Source organism: Mesoplodon mirus (genome assembly GCF_964341445.2).
Source record: "Mesoplodon mirus genome assembly, chromosome: 19".
Lineage (NCBI taxonomy): Eukaryota > Metazoa > Chordata > Mammalia > Artiodactyla > Ziphiidae > Mesoplodon > Mesoplodon mirus.
In genome coordinates this window covers 36,854,856-36,877,641 of record NC_138995.1, presented here as the reverse complement: position 1 = coordinate 36,877,641, position 22,786 = coordinate 36,854,856, and the positions used below count along the sequence as shown (strand labels likewise).

At 41.0% G+C, this 22,786-nt stretch overlaps 1 protein-coding gene across 1 annotated transcript in view; it reads right to left on the bottom strand.

The window, feature by feature from the left end:
- The window catches only part of DNAJA2 (DnaJ heat shock protein family (Hsp40) member A2), a gene marked incomplete at its 5' end in the record, with an annotated part of 71,576 nt that overhangs the window by 8,724 nt on the left and 40,066 nt on the right, over nucleotides 1–22,786 (bottom strand). The window contains 5 exons of the mRNA XM_082606649.1: nucleotides 66–146; nucleotides 2,378–2,601; nucleotides 2,914–2,973; nucleotides 4,602–4,892; nucleotides 5,039–5,206. Of these exons, the coding sequence (XP_082462775.1) occupies nucleotides 66–146; nucleotides 2,378–2,601; nucleotides 2,914–2,973; nucleotides 4,602–4,892; nucleotides 5,039–5,206 (824 nt within the window). The remainder of the gene's footprint in view (nucleotides 1–65; nucleotides 147–2,377; nucleotides 2,602–2,913; nucleotides 2,974–4,601; nucleotides 4,893–5,038; nucleotides 5,207–22,786) is intronic.

Sequence of the window (22,786 nt, the reverse complement as noted above, 5' to 3'; positions counted from 1 at the left end):
TATAGACTCAATGTGCCACTGAAAGAATGGATGAAATTCATTTCATAACCAGAAAACACACTTACCCACTGCATGCGCTACAGAGTACATTCTTGCTAAGTTGTAGTTTGGTTGTCTTGCCATTATACAGATCTTCTAAAGATACTCTGGGGAGAAAAGAATTAGGTTCAAATTTTGCCAAGTTCTCTTAAATTCAAGATATAAACAATAGCTGATATAGCAAATTCCACTATAACCTTTTGAACAAAGAATTCAAGAACACCTTACATAAATCAACTGAGTGAGATTTTATTTTGTAGCTCAAATTGTTTATGGCTATAAACAATATGGCTATAAACAATATATGTATTGCTCAAAGCCCAAACCTAAAGGATCAGGCCAATAATTTACTGTGCTGCATTTCCTGATAAAGCTGATAACTGCACAAACTCAAAACATCACACCTTCTTCTGGCCCCAAGGAAGACCTCCACCTAATCCAACCCTCTGAATGAGGTAAAATTATTATCCTCATATTACAGGACAAAATTGAGGCACAGAGAAGTAACTTGCCTAAGATCACATAGGCAGTCTGGCTCCAGAGTCCAAGCTCTACTATAAGGCTCTGTCCCCTTCAAGGACAATTCAGAAACGCTACAAAGTTACATTACAAATTACGGGAGGCAATTAGATTGCATGTCTTAAAAAAAAAAATTGGCCTTATCTAGAGTGTGACAGATGAGAAGAATAGGTTTCCAAGAGAGAGCCTACAACAAGTTTTAGATGTCTGAAAAACGCAGTGAATTATAAGCAAAACTTGAGCAACTTTTACAAAAATTTCAAAGCAGCCAAGTTAAAAAGCCTATTAAAAATCCCAACTGATAAAACCCAACTCGTCTTTATTCATACAGCATATCTGAACTGCAGGACCGTTCATTTCCAAATAAACATCAAAAAAAAATCTATATACATCAAAAGTCTCAAAAATATTATTCATTTACAATTTGCAAGCAATGCATTTAATTTGGTTTTACCCTTCTCATGGTGTTTTTAAATCTCCTTTAATAGTAAAGGTTTACTTTAAAATAGAGGAACCAAAGAAGTTAAATGTGCTTTGCAAAGCACCTATACTATTTTGTGGCATTCAAACTTTCTCAAAATTGTTCTTTTATACATTCTAGACAGTATAATAAAACACTTATGGTCAAAACACTACCAGCACTTCCAAACAACGGCATATCTAGACCTTAGACCAAAGCACTTGGTTCCATCAGACTTTTAACCTCCTCCTAAGAACGTTTAACCAACCATTTACATGATAGGTAGGTCTTCTTCCCCTTACATATTAAACTGCAATTAGTATGCAACACCACTGTGTAAGAGGCCAGAAAAATCTTCATTTCAATAAACATGGCAAAAGAAGGAAAAATGTGGGTAATGGTCTAGTGAAGCTGGCACTCTCCACCAGTGGGGCTAAACTGGCACAATCCTCTACAAGGCAATTTAGTTATTTTTATCAGCCTCAAAACACTGATGCCTGCCCAGGAATCTCTGCCAAGGAGAGACAAAGCTGTATATAAAGATACTCACAGCAGCACTATTTATGATAGGAAAAAACTGGTAACATCCTATAGAAAAGGGAATGATTAAATAAATGATGGAATGGAATATTATAAAGCCACCCAAAATGAAATGTTGTAATAACAGGAAAATTTTTAACAAATTACACCTTACTTCCTCTTACCTACTCAAATGTATAAACTAGATACTATGAAATATTTCAAATAAACACTTCAACTTCAGTCTCTGGCATTTTGCTAGTATAACCATTACTGGTCCATGAAAAATTAACGGGACAAAAGATCTCACAAATTTTGCAAAGTAAAATAGTTATTTTCATATTGGGTTCACAGTCTAAGATCAAGGTCAGACACCATTCATATGTTGGCAGGTTAATGTCAGGCTTGAGGCCAGCAAGCTCCGTGGAAATCAATTTAGGAGAGTTCACACTGAGGAACAAGTAATGAGTTACTGTAACATGTTAACAAACTAGCCAATTTTGTAGGTTTTTAAATAAAAAGTTAACTCAGGTTTAAATACTTTAAAGAAAAGAATCTTCATAATTGAAATTTTAAAAACAAGCAGCCTCAGAAGCATATACCAAAACAATCTTCCTACTCTGTAAAAACACCAACCATCCTTTAAGATCTGTTAGCAAAACACCAACATTCAGGTTATTAAATTCAACTTAGTCACCCAATGAGGACAGCATGGCAAATGGAAGATTTTTTTTTCTGATGGACAGAGTATTTTTTGATGCCTCTTCTCTCTTTTACTGAGTACTTCTACTTGAAAAAAGGTATTTAGCATTTTTTTAAAAAAAGAAAAAAGATATTCACTTGAGTGGATGCATCATGTCTTCTCCTCTTCTTCTGCCATTTCGACTTCTGCTCTGATTGCCCATGAAGCCGAATAATCCCCCACCAAAAATGTGAGAGAAAATATCATCCATGCCACCACCTCCGCCGCTACCTTCCCGAAGACCTTGTTCTCCATATCTGTCATATAGTTCGCGCTTCTCAGGATTTGATAGTACTTCATATGCAAAACTTATTTCTTTGAACTATAAAAAAAAAGTAAAACAATTGGATTTTCAAATAAAAGACTACAAATAAAAAGCTATAGGAATCTAGAATTCATTTAATTCTAAGAAAAGTTACAAGTTACCTTTGGTTTGATTCTGGTCCTATTTACCACCACCTACCACTGCCCAGAATGACAGTATTCCCATTATAAAACCAAAATACTCTTAACATAAAACTTTGGCACTATGGGCATAAATGGAGTTTTCTTACAACATTCCCTTTTTTCCCCAAGAAGGGCGATTTAAGTTTAAAACAGAAATCTCAGGGGGAAAAAGTCTCAAATAACTTACTTTGTCACCAGCATTTGGATTCTTATCGGGATGGTATTCCTTGGCTAACTTTCTGTATGCCTTCAATAAAAGATAAAAAAAAAAAAAAGGTTATATATAATGACCAGTTTAAAGATTTGTGAGTACTAACGTAACATCCAATTTTCTGAGAAGCAATGTTCTAAAATCCCAAAATATCCCTTATTCATTGGCATTGTTGGGCATATTCCATCTTAATACTGTTTTCTCACTAATAACAAAGCAGACAGTAGTTATACTTGAAAATAGGTTATACTAAAGCCAGATACAAACAATGAAACAAAGCCACAGAGAAAAACAAAATACTGAAAAATCCCCTATTTTCACTATTGTCAAGTGTCTTTGATGGCCCGTAAGCAGACCAAGACAACTCCAATAAACTCTAAAGAGAAATGACTGTTAAGCCCTACAGCCTGCAAAAACACTGTTATTAAAATTAAGCTAAGCGAAGAGATATGGGAACATATGTATAACTGATTCACTTTGTTATAAAGCAGAAAGTAACACACCATTGTAAAGCAATTATACTCCAATAAAGATGTTAAAAAAAAATTAAGCTAAGGTAAGAATCCGGCTCACGATGGATCCTCTAATTGTAACATCAGGAAAAAGCCAAGACAAGCTCCTAGGTCATGGTTTATTTTCATACGGTGGATTGACTGGGGTCTTAACTGGAGTGACCTCGATCTTAGTGAAGCTGCATACATTTGGGTGGCTGAGATATAAAGCACTTAAGCGTTCATTCACAGACACCTTTATTATGTAACACAGAATAGCATTTCCGGTAAGGTAACAGGAAGTGCTTTTACTCTCAATTGCACCCGTCCCAGTGCCTAAGGAGCATTCTCATTTTTCTAAGCTTACACATCCGGATACTCTAAGCCCCGTGAAGATGCTGTGGGGCTTAATCAAATGCCTCAAATGCTTTGAAATCCTGAGATGAAAGATTCGCAGCAATGCAAACAGCGATAATGAGGCCTTCTATTTATTTTTAGTCAGTGTACACTCAGGTGTTTGGCTGGGACCCACAGCTTTTTCCTGAAACGAGTACATAACATTTGGGTTACCTGCCCACAGAACAATGCACCCAGACACAGACCCACGCCACCTCCGGGTCAATGGGCGAGGGAGGAAGAGGGGGAGAAGCTCCGCTGCCGCGGCTCCCAGGAAACATCCCTAAGTTCCCGCAGGCACCCGGCGGGGGCAGCCTCGACCCTCCGCCAGGCCCCAGACCAACCCCGACGCGGCTCGGGCGCCGACGTCCGCGGCGCGGTCAACTCCTCTCCCGGGGCCGGGATGCGCTGGGCGTCTCGGTCCAACCTGTTTTTCCAGGGTGGTGACCTCGGCGCGGGGAGGACCGGGCAGGCAGCTGCCTCCCGGGAGCGCCCGGCCTCCGGCGCCCGCCGGGGGAGGGAGGAAGGAAGCGTTTTCGTCGTGTTTGCGCAGGGGTGGGTTTTATTTGCTGCATCTGTAGGCGGGCGGGCGGGGCCGGCGGCCCAAGGTCAGCCGAGGCTGGAGTGCGCGACCCGCGGCGGGCCGGTCTCGGCGCCGGCCCCCAGCCTGGGCCCGCCGCCGCCGGCTAGCGGGCCGCCCCGCAGCGCGGCCTGGCAGTCCCAGCCGCGCAGGCCCGCGCCCCTCACACCCTGCCTGGGCGGCCCGCTCCCCAATACCTTCTTCAGCTCGTTCTCGCTGGCGCCGGGCGGGACGCCCAGAATGTCGTACAGCTTCGTGTCGGCCACGTTCGCCATGGCGGCCGGCCGGGCAGCGCTCAGGGAGGAAGGCGGCGAAGCAGGCGGAGCGGAGCCGGGCCCACAGCAGCAGCGGCAGCAGCGGCAGCGCAGGCCAAGCGAGACAGCGAGGGGGACGCGGGGGCGGGGCCGACCTTTGAACCGACGCACGGCGCGCCGTGACGTTACTTCGCGGAGCCCGCCTCGAGCGCTCGCCCGCGGTGGTGGTGGCGTCTCGGGCGGTGAGGCAGAGGGTGAGGTGGTCTACTGCCTTGAGGTTCTGGACCGCTGGGCGAAGTCCAGCGTAGAAACCGGGATAACTAAGTCTGCACGCTACCCTCCGTGACACCAACTCTCTCCAGAGGCGTTTAGGGGGGTGCCGAAAGGATGAAGAGGCCGATGTGGCCCACAGCCGCCCCCTCGGTCAGCTTCGAGTCCGCGGGAGAGAAAGGCGGTCCCAGCTCGAGGAGGTAGTCCTCAGAATCCGAGCTGCCGCCGGTGGACCCTCTGGATCTGGTTCCCTCGGGGTTTACGATGAAAAACAGCACCTGGGTGTGTGTGCTGTGTGTGTTTTATATTAGGGCATTTTCAGACATTGACCTAAAAGTAGTACATTATGCCGAACGGTTAGCTACATTTTGCCCACTTTGTTTCATCTATTCCCCCCATACTCCCTACTTCCAGTGTTTTAAGGGAAATCATTAAGTTTATAAATACTCTATATAAGTCTAACATGACCTTTTAAGGCATAATCACATCACCACATGTAATGAAATGAATTCCTTCACCTAATTCCTAGTCCGTGTTTAGATTTTCACAATTGTCTCATGTCCGTTCACAACTGGTTTGTGGCATCTAGATCCACAAGTTCCACCCGTTACCTCCGGATCATGTGTTTAGGTCTCTTGGTAGCTTTAAAATTAGCCAACACCAGAGGTCTAGATGGTATCAGGCCGCCTGGTTGGGCACACAGTCATCTGGTGATTGTTGCCCATGATCTAGATTTGCTTCAGAAAATGTTTGCTATGCACCTGCCATGTGCTAAGAGGTATGGACGCCTGGACTGGTGGAGGGGAGTGTTAAGAATAAGCCATGGTGCCTACCTTCAACCCACTAACGATTTATGGAGACAGAAAAAATAAGATGTTCTGATCCTCTGGAACCTGAACTGGTAATAAAGATTCCAGCATAGGCATCTCACTTAGGATAATCCCTTCTCCCGGCTTTCCCCCAGACCTAGTTTGGAGGGCATTGAGTGCCATGCCAAAGAGTTGAAATTTATCCTGAAAACCCTGGGGAGTTAATTGATGTGAAGTCATGATGCTCCTTTCACCTAACTCTTCCAGTTTTCTCAAATCCTGTCCAAAATGCTGCTGTTTCAGTGAAGTCTTCCTAGATTCCACAACCTGGTGAACATTGCTATCTCATGTGAGTTCCCACTATCCTTGGCTTGTGCCTTCTGTAAGATAGGTCTGATGTGGGACTTGAGTGGTGTTTTGCTGTGAGCCTGAACTCCATTAATGGGCTGTAAGTTCCTTAGGGGAAATTCACTCCTCTGTTTTTGAATGCAGATGGTCTAGTTTTGAATGCAGTAACGGCCTCAATAATTTCAATTCCCCCACTTCCTTTTCACATTTTGAGTGGTTCATAAGAGGCAATATAAAGTTGTGGTGGAGTTAGAGTGTGTGGGCTGGTAGCCTGACTCCGCCATTTATTAACAATGTGAACTTGAACAAGTTACTTAACTTTTCTGAGGCTGTCGCCTCACGTGTGAAATGGGGTTTAATAGTATTTATAGCATTGGCTTGTTTTGAGGATTAAAAGAGTTAATACAGAGTACTAAAAACGGGAGCTAAAACCAAGTAAGTATTAGCAACTTTTTTTGGCCCATTTGCCTATAAGCTGTCTCCACGTCTCTATTCATTGTCTTTATTTAAGTTCTTGGATTCCCAAGTGGAATTCCCCAACTTCCGCCATTGCCTATGTGGAATACTCCTCAGTCCTTCTTCCTGATCTCAGATATCCAGCTCCCCCTGCTTGCCAATTACCATATTCTCTTCTTCCTCCATCTGTTTGTGCTCCACACGAGAATATAAACTGAAAACTTTGTCTTTATTGCAACCTTCATATAGTTTATTATTTTATTTTCATCTTATTTTCTTTCTGTCCATAAGGAGTCAAAAAGAGCTGAGCTTTTCTATTTGTTTCAGTTTTACTTAATGTTTTTTTAGCAAGGGTTTTCCCTTGGTTCAATTTTAGCTTCTGTTTTCTAGTGAAGAGTAGCTGGGTAAATCCCCCCACCCCACCCCAGGTCTAAGTTATTTTTTTTTAACCTGACTTAAATCAGTCGCCGCAGTTCATATATTTTTAATTTTCATTTATTCACAATATTTTCTCCATTTCTGAGTGTTAATTGTAGTCAGCATTGTTATTTGCTAATGTTACAGGTCAACAAGTTATTTCAGAACGGTTCTGTGTGCTTCAGCTGACACTTGCCGTCCTCCCTGTCATCACGTATTGAGTCAGATCTGCGTAAGGTTGAGCGCTGTAACATTTCAGCCACTGAGTTTGTGTTTTTAAGGTAGCTCATTTATTTCTGCTCCATATTTAAGTAATGCCATGAAGGGAACAAGACCTTTATCTCATTTCATGTCTCAGGCATCATAAAATGCTGAGTCACAGTGCATCTGAGGGCTGCTCTCACTAGGCAAATGATTTAAAGTTTGAAGTTGGAGTGATTTCACATTTCTACTAGGTTTATATTGTTGTTCAATTTCTTTTATCTTTTTTTTTTTTTTAATTTGGTATACTTGTGTAACTTTGTGGTGTTGAGGTGGGGAGTAGGTGGATAAGGACTAGGGAGAGACTGTATGAACCAGAAAGGCCATTCATATTGTTCCCAGCTAACTGAATACAGAACCATGTAACCCATTATTTTAGATAGCCTTGTGTATATGATTCAGGCAGTTCAAACAGTAGTTTTGCTTTCTGCCTTTTATCTAACTAGTTTTGTGTGTGTGTATGTGTGTGTGTGCACTTGAAAAGAATGTTTATTCTGCTGTTGTTGTGTGGAGTGTTCTATAAATCTAACTAGTTTTGAATGTACAGAGCAGGTGACGCCATTTGAAATATTTTTCATGGTATATGGAAGGCAGTACTCTTGTCATGAGGATATTAGTGCCATTAGAATCGATGATTGTTGGTACTCTGAGGAGAAAAAATTGTGGGGTTTGGATCACTGGATAGTCTGCATTCCTTGCAGTTGCTAAACTGGATTGTTTAGTGATAGGACGCATGGTTATATATAGTATATATGTATCTATGTTTACATACATATATACATTTGTATACATACACATGTATGTATAGTGTATATGGCTGTATAGCCCCACTGCCAACCTGTCAAACCCTGTCATGTCAAACCCTTCCAAGTCAATTAGCACATTTAAACTTTCAGTTTGCTTATATCATTGCAATGGTATATTAAGCAGAGAAACTGGAAAGTTTAACCATTTGTGTGGAGAAAAATAGTGGTGAAAATATGTCTATATATTCTTTCATTCATCAAATATGTATTATGGACCCACTGTGTGTCAGGCACTTTTCAGGGCTAAGGATACAATCTTAAACAAAACAAAATCTCTTCCTTCACAGAAATTACATCCTAGTGGTGAAGACAGAAGGTAAACAAACAAGTAAATATACAGTATAACAGATGAGAAAGAAGAGAGATAAGGAAGTATTGAAGTTGGACACTATTTTTATTTATGGTATTTGGGGAAGACTTCATTGATAAGGTGATATTTGAACTTTAAAGGAAGTGAGGGAGTTAGCTATGAGGATATTTGAGAAAACTTCCCAGCAGTGGGCCTGCAAAGGCCCTAAGGCAGAGCATGCCTGGTTTATTAGAGGAAGGAAGCCAGTATGGCTAGGTGACAGCAAGTTAAGGAGTAGGAGTTGAAGTCAGATGTTGTGAAAGACCCAATTAGGTCCATTGTAAAGACTTTGGCTTTTACCCTGAGTGAAATGGGAAGCCATTAAAGGGTTTGAGCAGAAGAGAAACATAAACCAAGTGGTATTTTAAATCCATCTGGTAGCTGTGTTGAGAATCTATTGTAATAAAACCCGGAGAGGGATGATTTGGGCCCAGGTAGAAGAGCTGGAGTTGGTGAGGAATGGTTGGATTCTGGATATATTTTGAACTTGGAGCTGACAGAATTAAATTTGGGGCGGAAATGGGAGTGGGGTAAAAATAAGAGTTCATGTTAAATTAGAGATGCTTATTAGACGTTCAAGGAGCAGTGCTGAGGAAGCAGTGGGTTTATAAGAATAAAGTTGGAAGGGCTGCAGTCCAGGCTGAAGATGTAAATTTAGGACCCTGTCAACACATTGATGGTGTATAGATAAGACTGGGTAATCTCACCTATGATAGTTGACTCAATAACTGCACGTTAGAACCCCTGGAGGAACTTTTTAAAAATTCCAGTGTCCTCCCAGAGCTCCTGACTGAATTGATCAGAAATAGGGCAAGACATTGTAATTTTTAAAATAGTCTATGGTGATTCTATTTTTGAATACTTAGATTGTTCATAGTTTTTTTTTTTAACATTGTAAACAATGCTTCTGTGAACTGCCTTACAGTCTAATTTCTTGTGCATATTCTTAGTTGCTTCCACAGAATATGTTTCTAGAATACTGTTGATATTTTTATTTTGTCAATTCACACATGAAGAACACATGCTTTTGTTCTGGAATACAATTCTTAAAGTTTTCTAAACTTGTGAATCTGCTCAATAAAATTTCCATACCTTAAGTGTTAGAACAATTGTTATTTAACAATGGATAATATAGATTAGGAAAATCATCCAAAATCTATATGACATTTAAGTGTCAAATCTTTTTTCCTAGACATAGTGCTAAGAGATCTTAACATTGCTTAATCAGAAGAAAAGAAATCATAGCTAAGAAAGAGCAAAAAATGAATAGAAAACAGAAAGCTCATTCAATTCTCACTTAGTCATCAAGGTAGTCACAATCTGGGGGTCAGTTTAATATTATGAGATACCTTCTTTCTCTGAATTTCATCAGGTTAAAACAAATCACAGTATCAATGACACACAATGTAAAATGTTGGCAGACAAGGATCAAGCAAACCAATTAGGAAGCTCATTTGCAGGGATTCAGGAGAGAGAGAGAAAGGTAGACAGCGTGGACTAAGATGGTGACAGTAAAAATGGAGAGGAGTGAATGGATTTGGTATATATTTTAGAAGTAAAGCCTGAAGATAATATGGGTGAATCTCATTGCTATTTCCAGATATTTCTTCCTCCCATATTCCTGAAAACGTAAAGCTTTTAGTTTTTAGCCACCAGACAATATCACCTATTACCTGATATTTCATTGTCAATTTATTGACCCCTAGAATCCCTCTTATTTCTCAAAAATTGTAACTCTTGGCTTACTCTCCAACTCCACTACTGTCCTAATTTTTAGCTTGCAAATGATACTTCCAACAGCCTGGCCTCTCACTTCCTTGAACTTACATCCAGTGGTCTTGTCCTCTGTCACCATGGAGCTACTCACTCCTTTGGTTTTATGACTTTGTCATTGCCAAACTCTCTTTAACCTCATTCACTGATTACACCTATTTTTCCACTCCCTCTAATACTCTGACCCCAACAAGCTTTCAACCACACCAAGGTTGGATTTAGCAAAGTGGAGACCATTATGAGAATAGAACAAGGACTTTGAGGGTGTGCAGGAGACAGATGATAATGTTTGATGGTGAATGTCAGTGAGAATGTGGTACTTTCAGTGGATTATGGGTTCTCTTATAGGACTTGCTGATGGATTTGATATAGATATTTGAAAGATGAGAAAAATCAAGATGATTTCAGATTTTTATTTGAGTCATTAAAGTGGTAGTAAAGTCATTTATAGCAATGAAAAAGGCTGAGGAAGAAGAGTTGGTGGTTGTGTGAATCGAGAACTCTATTTTGGCGAGTTAAATTGGAAATTCCAATATCTAGGTAGAGATGTAGACTAAGGAATCAGATTTGATCACTTAGAGCTCAGGGTCAGGATTGGGATAGAAATTTTGCAACAGTTATCCTAGGTGGCATTCAATGTCTGGGAACTGGTTGAAGTCACCCTCCAGGCCCAGGGGAAAGGAGGAAAAACAGCCACAGTTTAAGAGGGCTGCAGTTTCCATTTGAATAAGAAGGCAAAGGGAAAGTTCACAGGAGTTGAGGATATGGGAATTTTGATGGGCAGTGAATTCCAGAGGGCAGAGAGGAAGAATTTCAGACTTCATAATTTTAGACCCAATCAACAGGAATTTAAATTTCTTCTAGTACCAGCCAGTATTGCTTTGAAACAGTTCAAATCTGGTGTGATCTGCCTGCAAAAACCCTAGAATGATTTATTACAGAACTTTAATTATATTAAAAGATATTGGATATTTTTCCAATTCTAGCCTAACCAAGAGCCCTAATGCTTTCTCTCTAAATTTCTGGTCTGAAGGACTGATCAGTTTCTTAAAGGAAAAAGAAAAAAAAAAAAAAAAGAACTTGATTCAATCTACCTTTGAAAAAGTTCATTAAACGATTTTCAGAATCACCTATTTTTCAGTTTCGTCTATCTCAACTTGAATGTTTCTTAGACCTATGACTTTATGAATGTAGACATCTTGCTTACAAGGAAATTAAGGTTTTTTATAAATCCATTTATGTAGTTCAAAATTATACGAAGGAAATCTTACTTCCATCCCTGTCCTCTCCACCCCTGTTTACCTCACCCCAGTTGCCTATATTTCTTACTTATCCTTCCGTTGTTTCTTTATACAAGTCAAGCAATACAAATTTATATTCTTACCTCCACTTTTTTTAAATATAAAAAGTAAAATACTTTATGTACTGCTCTGCACTGGCTTTGATCACCTAATGAATCCTGAAAATCCTTCCACATCAGTATATAGAGATTTTCCTCATTTTTTTTTTCTGATTCTTTTTTGTAACAACGTACATTGTGAGAATGTACTATGATTTATTTAATTAGCTCTTTATTGATGGACAATTGACTTTTTATCTGGTAATTAATATATGTATCTATGCCAGAGATGAAAACACCTTAGAAATTATTCTTTATTTCCCAACTTTTAGAAAATAGGATCTAGTTCTTCAGGAGTATTCTACAAGGCTGAAAGATGTTTTGAATTTATTTTTGATAGCTTAATTTTTAAAGGAAATTGCTTTAATCAAAAGAAAATTTCAAATTTTCTTTAGAACAGGAGGCATTAATTTCAAATATCTTAGAATTCAGGAACTCCCAGGGGACTATCTAAAGCTAACAGCCATCAGCATCAGTGTTTGTCATTTGAGCTCAGTCATTAACTTTCTCCTATGTTTCAGGGAAAGATATCTCGAAATTGTAAGAACAGTAGCTTTGAATTACAGTTTCTAGGTCAACGTAATGGAGACATTACTTTAGATGTGGTTTAGCTGTGAACTTGGCTAGCAGATTTATTCTGCTAAAGAAACAAGCTACTCAGGTCCAACTGGAAAAATACATAGAAGAAATCCAGAAGATTGTTGGCCTTGGCGATGGAAGCCCTCTTTTCCTCTAAAAGAAACCACAGTAGAATACTCTTTAGGGGGATATCCATGAGTGATAAAACTCACTGAAATGATTATAGTTCCAGTCTGTGTCTCCTTGGGAAGAAGCTCCCATTCTGAAGTTTTCTTTCAGAAAACCAAAGATCAGTTATTTAAATATTTTTTTCCAGCCAGGTTAGGGGGCTGGCAGACTAGAAGTTTCATAAATGCATAGCTCTCCTTGTCTAAGGAGCCACCATATCAATGGTGACCTGAAGTGAAGTGCCACACCTCCTGCAAGAATTTCTTATAAGAGTTCTTTTTTCTCTTTCTTAGCAGGATTAATGAAGTTCTAAACCTTAGTTGTGACCACTCCTCTAAAAGTTGCTCTGGGAAAGGCCACAGGTTATGGCTATTCTTTGCTGAGGTGGTCAGTAACAACAATAACTACCATTTACTGAATACTCACTCTTGCCAGGTCCTATAGAATGGGCATGGCCTCTTTCCTCAAAGACTATTCACCATGAAGACAGCTTCAACACTGCCTGTGTTTTCCAGCAATTGGATTCCAGAATTGGATGAACATTGAGACGTGAATGTGGTTTATCACTAATAAGAAGGATTCCATTGCTCTTTGGAGATGGGAGATAAATACTATAATTGTTAGGTTCCAGGATGCTCTAGAAGGGTAAAGGAAATGCCATCTGTAGATTTGTGCACAGCCCGAAGACCACAGTTCTTATGTCCTGTTGTGCAGTAAGTTTTCTGAGGGTGTAAGTAGTTTAAAGATCCCTTCCTACTTTTCTGTAAGTTTCATGGGAGCGGGAATTATATCTCTCTTGCTTGTTTTATTTCCTCTCCTTTAAAAAGTGCTTCGTGGGGCCTCCCTGGTGGCGCAGTGGTTGAGAGTCCGCCTGCCGATGCAGGGGAAACGGGTTCGTGCCCCGGTCTGGGAGGATCCCATATGCCGCGGAGCGGCTGGGCCCGTGAGCCATGGCCGCTGGGCCTGCGCGTCCGGAGCCTGTGCTCCGCAACGGGAGAGGCCACAACAGTGAGAGGCCCGCATACCGCAAAAAAAAAAAAAAAAAGAAAAAAAAAAAAAAAGTGTTCGTACATAGTGGTAAAATATTAAAATGACACTTGTTAAAGCATAGTAAGGAGGACTTTACAGGGGGTGGGAGGGGGAAAAGCACTATAGTGATAGGTATAGTACCTGGGGTGGAATTTTGCATCGAGGGAGAAAGATTGCACGTACCTCTTAGCATGGACAAGAGGGAATTTATAGCCAAGCAGCAGAGTGGGGGTCAGTGGGTGGAAAATTACTAGGAAACAACATCAGAGGTAAGGGGAGATTCTGGCTAAACTGACCTAACAGGATTCTTGCTGAAGGCAGCCCAGGGTGATCAGACATCATCTGGGGGATGGTAGAGGATGAGGAACCTGATTAGATATTGAGGGTGATGAGATATGCAGGATGGGAGATTCTGGCTAAACAGATTTATCAGGATTTTTGTTTAAATTGGACAATGAAGTAGATGAATAAAGAAGTCCAAAAGTCATGCGTAGTTGAAAACAAGTTCAGGGGAATCTGAGTAGAATTTGGTCAATGAGAGAATCTTTTTCAAAAGCAGTCAGGTATCTGTGGAATGAATAATAAATAATAATGAATTCCTTATATAAAATATTCATGTATTCATCTATTTGTTCATTTCACAAATATATAAGTGAAATATTTATAGTATAGGCACTGTTCTAGGCCCTTGGGGGGAAAGTCAGTGGACAATTGCCAGATTCAGTCCCTGCCCTCATGGAACTTATATTTTAGTTGGTAAACGAAATAAGTAAGTAAAATAATATGTTAAGTGTGATTGTGATCAATGCTAAGGAGAAGAAAAAGCAGGAAAAGAGAATAGGAACTGTTAGGGGAAGGATATAGTATTGAAATCTTAGATATGGTGGCCAGAGAAGGCCTACCCTAAGACGGTGATATTTAAGTAAAGCCCAGATGGAAGTGAGGGAAGGAAGGATCTACCAGATACCTGGGGAAAGAACATTCCAATTCAAGCAGAAGGAACAGCAGGTGTACAGATCCTGCAGCAGGAGTGTGCCAAGGAGTGTGACAGGGTCAGAAATGTAAAGTAAGGCAGGACACAGTCTTGTGTTCATTGTATAGACTTTGGCCTTTACCCAGGGTGAGATGGGAAGACATTGAAAGAGCTTGAGCAGGGAAGCAATGTGGTGGGATGGACATTTTCCAAGGGTACTCTGCTGCATTGAGAATGGATTGAAGAGCAGTAAGGGCAGAAGTTAGGAGGTTATTGCAACAATCCAGGCAAGAGATGTCCAGGGTGTTATTGGTGCCACATACTTAGCAGTGGCTGAATTCTGGATTGATTTTCAAAGATGACACAAAGTAATGGCTTATGGATCTGTTGTGAGGTGTGAAAAAAAGTGAAGGGTGAAAACCATGGGGAAATGCTCTTACAATTGGTGTTGAGTTGTGTCTGCAACCACAGTATGTTGCACTGACACAGTGTTCACATGTGTAAAGCAAAAATATAAAGCCCTCTTAAAAAAGGTAATGCTAAGTCCCCAACCAATTTCTTGACTTGTGCATGTGCTTAGCATTTACTGCACTGGATTATGTTTAACTTGAATGTTGAACGCAGTAGAATTTAGGTTCTTAATGGGTAGGGTTTGTGACTTTTGTCTTTCTTTCTCTATTTCCTAGCAAAGTACCTGGCATAGAGTAGACACTGAATACATGTTTGCTGAGTGAATAAATTTTTCTGAATGTGTTATGTTCCCAAGCATTTTCCATATGAATTTATTTTAAAATCTTTTTGTTTAGAAAACGCAAAGGTTTTTTTATATTAAAATATATACACATGTAAATGGTACCAGGGTTCTGCTCAGAAACATCTACTCTTGTGCTTTTTCTGTACATGTTGTAATTCAATTAAAATTTCTTTTTTTTTAATTTTAATTTTATTTTTGGCTGCATTGGGTCTTAGTTGTGGCACACGGGGTCTTCGTTGTGGCACGTGGGCTTGCATGGGCTCTCTAGTTGTGGTGCGCGTGCTCAGTAGTTGCGGTACGTGGGCTTAGTTGCCCCACGGCATGTGGGATCTTAGTTCCCCGACCAGAGATCAAACCCGTGTCCCCTGTGTTGGAAGGTGGATTCTTAACCACTGGACCACCAGGGAAGTCCCTCAGTTAAAATTTCTTTAGACTCCTGTTGAACTTGTACTATTAATATGTCCCTATCAAAAAAAATATGTCCCCTATTAATGCTAAGTTGTGAATTTGAGAATTTGTAATAAGTTTGATGTCTCTTAACTGAGAACTGTTATGTTCTAAGAAGTTTGTAAAGCAGAAAAGTGGCCCTGCATACACTCAAATTTCCACTGACCCATTGCCCCAGCACTTCCACCTTTATACAATGACCTCATCCTTTCAGTTGCTCCCATCACAAACCTCTCTTATTCACCCTGAAATCCACTTTCTCATTTCCATCCACTCATGTCATTTAGCTCCTGTCTACTCTTAAGCTGGCAGATGAAGTGGCTTCTACTTGTTGAATCCAACTTGGTGACTGGTTTTCAGGGTTTATATCAACTTTTTTTTTATATCAACTTTGAAAGAAAATAAAGTTAAGTAAATCTTTTTGGATCTCCTTCATTTCCCACCTCCCCTACAACACCGGACAATGGCAAAGCAGAGGGAACCTTTCCCTCACTTTCTTTCCATCCCCAGCAATTGTTATTCAGATTCTCCTACTGAAAGGACCCAACCCTGCCCAGCAGAAAATTCTCTTCCTAAATATTCTTAAATGTTTTGAACCATTTGTCACCCCGGGAAACATGTGGAGTATTTAAAAAGCAGGTCACTCTGAGCAGACATGTTTATAAATTTTTACATACATTATCTTAATCTTTATAACATTAGCTATGCTGTGAAGATTATCAGCCATCTTTATTTATCTCAGAAGGCTAAATAAGAAACGTGCCCCAGGGACTTCCCTGGTGGTGCAGTGGTTAAGAATCCACCTGCCAACGCAGGGGACACGGGTTTGAGCCCTGGTCCAGGAATATCCCACATGCTGCGGAGCAACTAAGCCCGTGCGTCAGAACAACTGAGCCTGTGCTCTAGAGCCTGTGAGCCACAACTACTGAGCCTGTGTGCCACAATTACTGAAGCCGATGTGCCTAGAGCCCCTGCTCCACAAAAAGAGAAGCCACCACAATTAGAAGCCCGTGCACTGCAACGAAGAGTAGCCCCCACTCACTGCAACTAGAGAAAGCCCACATGTAGCAATGAAAACCCAAACACAGCCAAAAATAAATAAATTTATATATTAAAAAAAAAAAGAAATGTGCCCCAAATCACGCAGCATGTAGAAGTTTCAAATTTGGTCTAAGAACAGAGCACTTGTGGCTTTAACAGTCTCAGTGGGGCCTGTGGATATTGTGTATATAAGGGTAAAATATATGCTCGCCAAGCCTAGTATCCCTCCTAATGTGCAGCCACTTGATTTGTCTTTGTAAGTGTCATCTATATAGTGAAAGGATTTATCTCAGATGCACAAGGGGAGTATGTGTGGAAAATGTCCAGCAATTTTGTAAGATTCATCTGTGTGTCTTCTTTTCAATATACAGATTTCATTCAGTCTTTCCACAAATTTTTGATGAGCACTTACTCTATGCCAGACACTGTGCTAGAGCCTAGAGATAAAATTGTGAATAAAACATCAAATTCCTTGCTCTCATAGAGCTTGCATTTCAGTTAGGAAGGAAAGACAAAAAAACAAATGAAAGATTATCTAATAGTACTAAAAGCTAAGGACAAAATAAAGGAGAGAATGAGGCTACAGAGTGCTGGGAAGGCATGGGACTGGGGGTGGTAGAAGCTATTTTAAATAAGATGGCCAGGGAAGACCTCATTATAAAGAAGACAATTGAGCAGAGAAAGAGGGTGAGGAAACTGGCCATGCTGCTATTTGAGAGAAGAAACTTCAAGGAAGAGGGAACAGCAGGTGCAAAGGCCTTGAAGCTGGAATGTATTTAGTGGGCTTGGTTGGTTAGCTGGGTTTTTGTTTTTGTTTTTTTCAGGAAAGCAGCTTCTTCTGACTCCTATTGAAAGGAAACATTTGATATTTCAGCAGGTCACTCCCATTCAGTTACTGTATACATCCTACCTTCTTTTAATTTCAGAGGGGTTTATGGATCACCAAAATCACAAAATCCACTTTCAACTGAAATATATTAAAAAATAAAATGCATCATCATATTAATAACTATTAAAAAATCTGCCCAAATACCACCTATAAGCTATATGATACAGAATTCAGCCCATCTATCAGAACCATGGCCAAGAGAAGGCAGATGAGAGACAACAAAGTTGCCACAAAGGGTGAAAAAAAAATTGTGAATCAGACTCCTTCCCATTGCTCATGGGGAGAGTACATAAGCTAGGACTGTCTGGTCTAGATATTTTGTCTTCAAATCAGCCTTTCTTCCCAGGAGACTGGTAATTTCAGTAGGACTCTGGGTGGCAGGGAACAGAGATGCTCTTGAGCTTACTCAGGCAAAGAAAGTTTGTTCCCCTCCCACCCTGGGCCACAAGGCTTGTGGGATCTTAGTTCCCCGACCAGGGATTGAACCCGGGCTCTCAGCAGTGAGAGCATGGAGTCCTAACCACTGGACCACCAGGGAATTCCCCAAAGATAGTTTTATTATAAGGATTTTATAAGGTTTGACCCAAACCTTGATCCAATACCAGGAACTACCACAGGAACCTGGACCAGTAACTGTGGGAGCTGTGTGCCCCCAGTTTGGAGGGCCTACTCTGTCCTACTCTCTGCTCACTGGCTTCCTCTGCCTACTCCTCTAATAACTTTGATTTACCAATGGCTTTGGGGTTTTTTTGGTTTTGTTGTTGTTGTCGTCATCGTTTTGGCTAATTGCTGATGTTATTTTTAAAATTAAAATTATACATTCATGAATAAAGAATTATTTCTCTTCCACTCCAGACTCTCAGCCTTTTTCCTCAGAAGATAATTTCTGTTAATAACGGTCTCTTATGTATAATCTCAGGCATTCTCTATGCACATGTAAGCATATATAGATTTTATACACAAATAATTTTATAGAACGCACAGTTTTTCTTTTCCACCAAATTTTAATAAAAATTTTTACCTAGAAACAGATTGGTTTACTAATTTACCTTATTTGGTCAAAGCAGTTCATGTTAGAAAAAAATTCAGTGAAACAGTGTCTGCTTTTTCTGTAGTCTTTTTCACTCGTTAGTTAGCTATTCACTCCTTTTTAATTTTCCAAATCAGATGACCCCTTGGGAGGCATATTAAAGGATTTAAAATTTAGATCATAAAATAAATCACTCATTCCCAATAAGCAATACAACACCATGCATTATTCAGTTCAGATATATTGACCATGGCTGTGTGTGGCTGGAAATGCTGGAAATGTTTTATGATTTCAGCTTCATGGTGCTATCGTCCTTGGCTAAAACCAGTGTAGTTTACATTTTGCAGTGGGCATACAACTGAGGTAGGCAAGAAATAGAACTTTTTCTGTTGTTCTATAACTCAATTTCTATCTAGGACCCCTATTTGACCAAGGCTGTGGAAACTTGGAGCTTCTCCCTTTCCTGTGGTTATGTCTAAGCTCTAGGGGCTTTTGTCATACCAGGAAGTTGAGGTGTGTCCTCTTTGTTGCCTACCAAGTGTCCATGAAGCCGTCCCTCCCTGAATCTGCCTGGACCCTTTAGGTCATGTAGCTGGGTCCACACTTGTGAATGGCATCACTGCTGCTGCTTCCATTGCTGTGGTTAGGTTTTGGGAAGTAATTGTGTCTCTCTGAAGCCACATCTGCCTAGCCTCCTATGCATTCATTTCCTCCCTGGGGTTTTGCAGCTTTCCCCACACAAGGGGACACAAACCTATTTGCTCTCAGACTCTTGGGTTTTAGTGTTTCTTTGTGCGTTGTCCACCGGACAGCATTCACTCCCGTTTACCCAGTTTTCACCTGTGTCTAAACCTTCATCACTTTCTCTCCACCTCTCTTTCCTCCCCACCAGTCTACCAGCCCTCAATCAGGGTGTCTTTGTTTTAGCCTGGAATAGATGAAGATGGGGAAGAGATGAAGAGCAAAGAGCTAGATTTATTCTGCTACAGTAAAATCTCTTAGCATTTCTTTTAGGTTTCTATTCTGGGACAATACCCAGTTGGCCCTCCCCTCCACCTACATCTGGCCCCATCCCATCCAGCCCCAGCATATCAGCCTCCTCCTGTTACATCATGTAAAGGAAAATCCATTAGAAGTGCTCCACCTGGTCAGCATTTAATTTTCCAGAGGGCTCTATGTGTTAAAGTTCGGTCTTCCCCTTTGTATCCCACTTCATAGGGTTAAAAGGGGGCAGGATATTTGGCAAACCTGAACTAGAGGGCAGTAGAATCTGTTCTTTGTCTGCTCCTGAGGAGAGAAGCCCTAAGGGAACAGCTGAGAAGGCCCAGAAAGTGGGCTGGATCAAGTCTTGGTCCCAGGAGATGAATAATTTGGGTGGGGGTGGTGCAGCCACCTATGTCTTCCCAGCTCACATTGGTCCTGTCTACCTTTGGGACAACTGGACTTCATGGTTTCCTGCCTTCAAGCCAACTTTCCAGATGCATCTCTACCAACTCCTGCTTTAGAGAGAGGGAGTCCAATACATTGTGTATATGACTCTTGATTCAGAGCTCTAAGATGTGGCAGAATATTTAGAAATGCTTAAGACAAAATGAATTATAATAAACAGGAAAAGCAGTATATTCTATTAGGCTGAAAAAAAATAAATCAGTTCCTTTTTCCCTTTTTTAATATATAGTATTATCATAGATGAAGCTTTTAGGAAAGAAGTGAAAATATGTATAGTTTTGTTCATGGCATAGACATTAAAAAGTCAATGTCCAACATTATCTGAGAAGTTGGAATGATAGCATGCATCTCTGCTGTGTTTGTGCTGCTCTGCCCTGAGCAGGCTGTGTCAGCAGCAAAGTCTCTAACTGTGCTGTCACTATGGTAGAGGATGCAGAAAAGGCATTCATCTCTTTCCTTCTTTCAACACCATTGATCATGCTTCATCATCTGTGAACTGATGTTTTCCAGTCACAATTACACTTCAAATTTAGAAAAACACTCAGCATGTAATTTAAAGTCATTAGAACTGCATAGAATCCCACAGCAATTGCAAAGGTGGGTACTGGTTGGGAATTGACTTTGCTTCTTGCCTTGTGTACCAAGAACCCCATATTTTGATTGGCAGCTTCAATAATACTACCCCCAAATTAGTACATTTATAATAAATTATTAATTTCTTTATTACTTTATTCTAAAAATGTGTAAGCAGCTGATTTTAAGCTGGTTTTATAGCATTTGTACCAGGTTCATTTTGCTTCATATGTTTAGTTATTTTCTCTCTCTTTATGACACTTAAAATCATTTAGACAAAAAAGGTATTTGATATTCTAGATCAGGGCTTAGAAATTTAATTAGCTGCAGAGGGGCACAAATGGGGTAAACTAAGGGTACTACAGCTTGGATCGATGAGGATTGTGGTGTTCTGAAGGACTCATATGTCAACTAAATGAAGAAGCCCCTTTTCAGGTCCAGCTAATTGTAGCCAGATAGATAGAAATGTGAGTCCTGGGACTTCCCTGGTGGTCCAGTGGTTAAGACTCCATGCTTCCACTGCATGGGACATGGGTTCGATCCCTGGTAGGAGAAGTAAGATCCTGCATGCTGTGCAGAAAAAAAGAAAGGAAGAAAGGAAGGAAGGAAGGAAGGGAGGGAGGAAGGAAGGAAGGAAGAGAGGGAGGAAGGAAGGAAGAGAGGGAGGAAGGAAGAAAGAGAAAGAGAAAGAAAGAAAAAAAAATGTGAGTCCCATGTTGACAGAACTGCTGTTTCAAGACAATGTGAAAATCCAAATTTTCATGGGAAATGGATTGATTTTTTTTGAGCTATATGGGACCTACTAAGACAAACATGCATGCCAGATTTGGTTGCAACTTCTATTTGTGACTTTCTGGTTTATATTACTTCTATTATAAAAGTTAAACTATGAGACTCTATAAGCAAGATCTTGGCAGATTTCTGCCAAATTAATACAGACATTAGAGAAATATTTTTAATTCAGGAGAGTGAGAAATTAAAGCTCCTTCTTTTTTTTTTATATTTATTTATTTATTTATTTATTTATAGCTGTGTTGGGTCTTCGTTTCTGTGCGAGGGCTTTCACCAGTTGCGGCAAGTGAGGGCCACTCTTCATCGCGGTGCACGGGGCCTCTCACTATCGCGGCCTCTCTTGTTGCGGAGCACAGGCTCCAGACACACAGGCTCAGTAATTGTGGCTCACGGGCCTACTTGCTCCGCGGCATGTGGGGTCTTCCCAGACCAGGGCTTGAACCCGTGTCCCCTGCATTGGCAGGCAGATTCTCAACCACTGCGCCACCCGAAGGGAAGCCCGCTCCTTCTAAATAGTGAAAATTTTGACACCTTTCTTCAGAGAATAAGAATAGAGCAAAAATTTGCACTAAAAGAATCTGCACATGGGGGAAAATATCTTTTAGAAAAGGATACAACAGAGGCATCACCAAGATGGCAGAGTAGGAAAGGCCTGAGCTCACCTCCTCCCACAGACACACCAAAATTACAACTATTTACAGAGCAACTCTCTATGAGAACTACCTGAAGACTAGCAAAAAAGATTTTCCATAACTAAAAATATAAAGAAGGAAATGTGAGACAGGTAGAAGGAACAGCGACTCAGCATAGTCAAGACCCAAACCCACAGGTAGGCAACCCACAAATAGGATCATCACAATTGCAGAGGTTCTTCCCAAGAAGTGAGGGGTCCAAGCCTCATATTGGGCTCCCCAGCCTAGGGGTCCTGCAACAGGAAAATAAGCCCCCAGAACATTTGACTTTGAAGGCCAGTGGGAGTGTGTGGGAGAGCAGGAAGGCTGTAGGAAACAGACTGCTCTTGAAGGATACTCACAAAATCTCACACACTTTGAGTCCCAGCACAGAGGCAGTAATTTGAAAGGAGCAGTGGGTCAGACCCACTTGCTGATCTTAGAGAGCCTCCTGGAGAGGCAGGAGGTAACTGGGACTCACCCCAGGGACACAGATGCTGGCAGCAGCCATTTGGGAGAGCTAGTTCTACCATGAGAGCACTGTGCTAGCAAATACCATTTTGGAGTCTTCCCTCTAGCCTATTATCTCCAGGGACTTACACACCTTCAAGTGGGCCTACATGAGCCAGAACCCAGCCCTGCTACCAGTGGGCCAACAGCAGCCCTGGGATCCAGCCCCACCCACTAGTGGGTTAGCACAATCCCTGGACCCCAGCTCTCACAGCCAGCCACCCTGACACTTAGCTCTGCCCACTAGTGGGCTGGCACTAGCCCAAGACTCCTTTGGCCCCCCCACAGCCAGGTGCCGCAGGACCCAGCCCTGCCCATGTGTGAACTGGCACCAG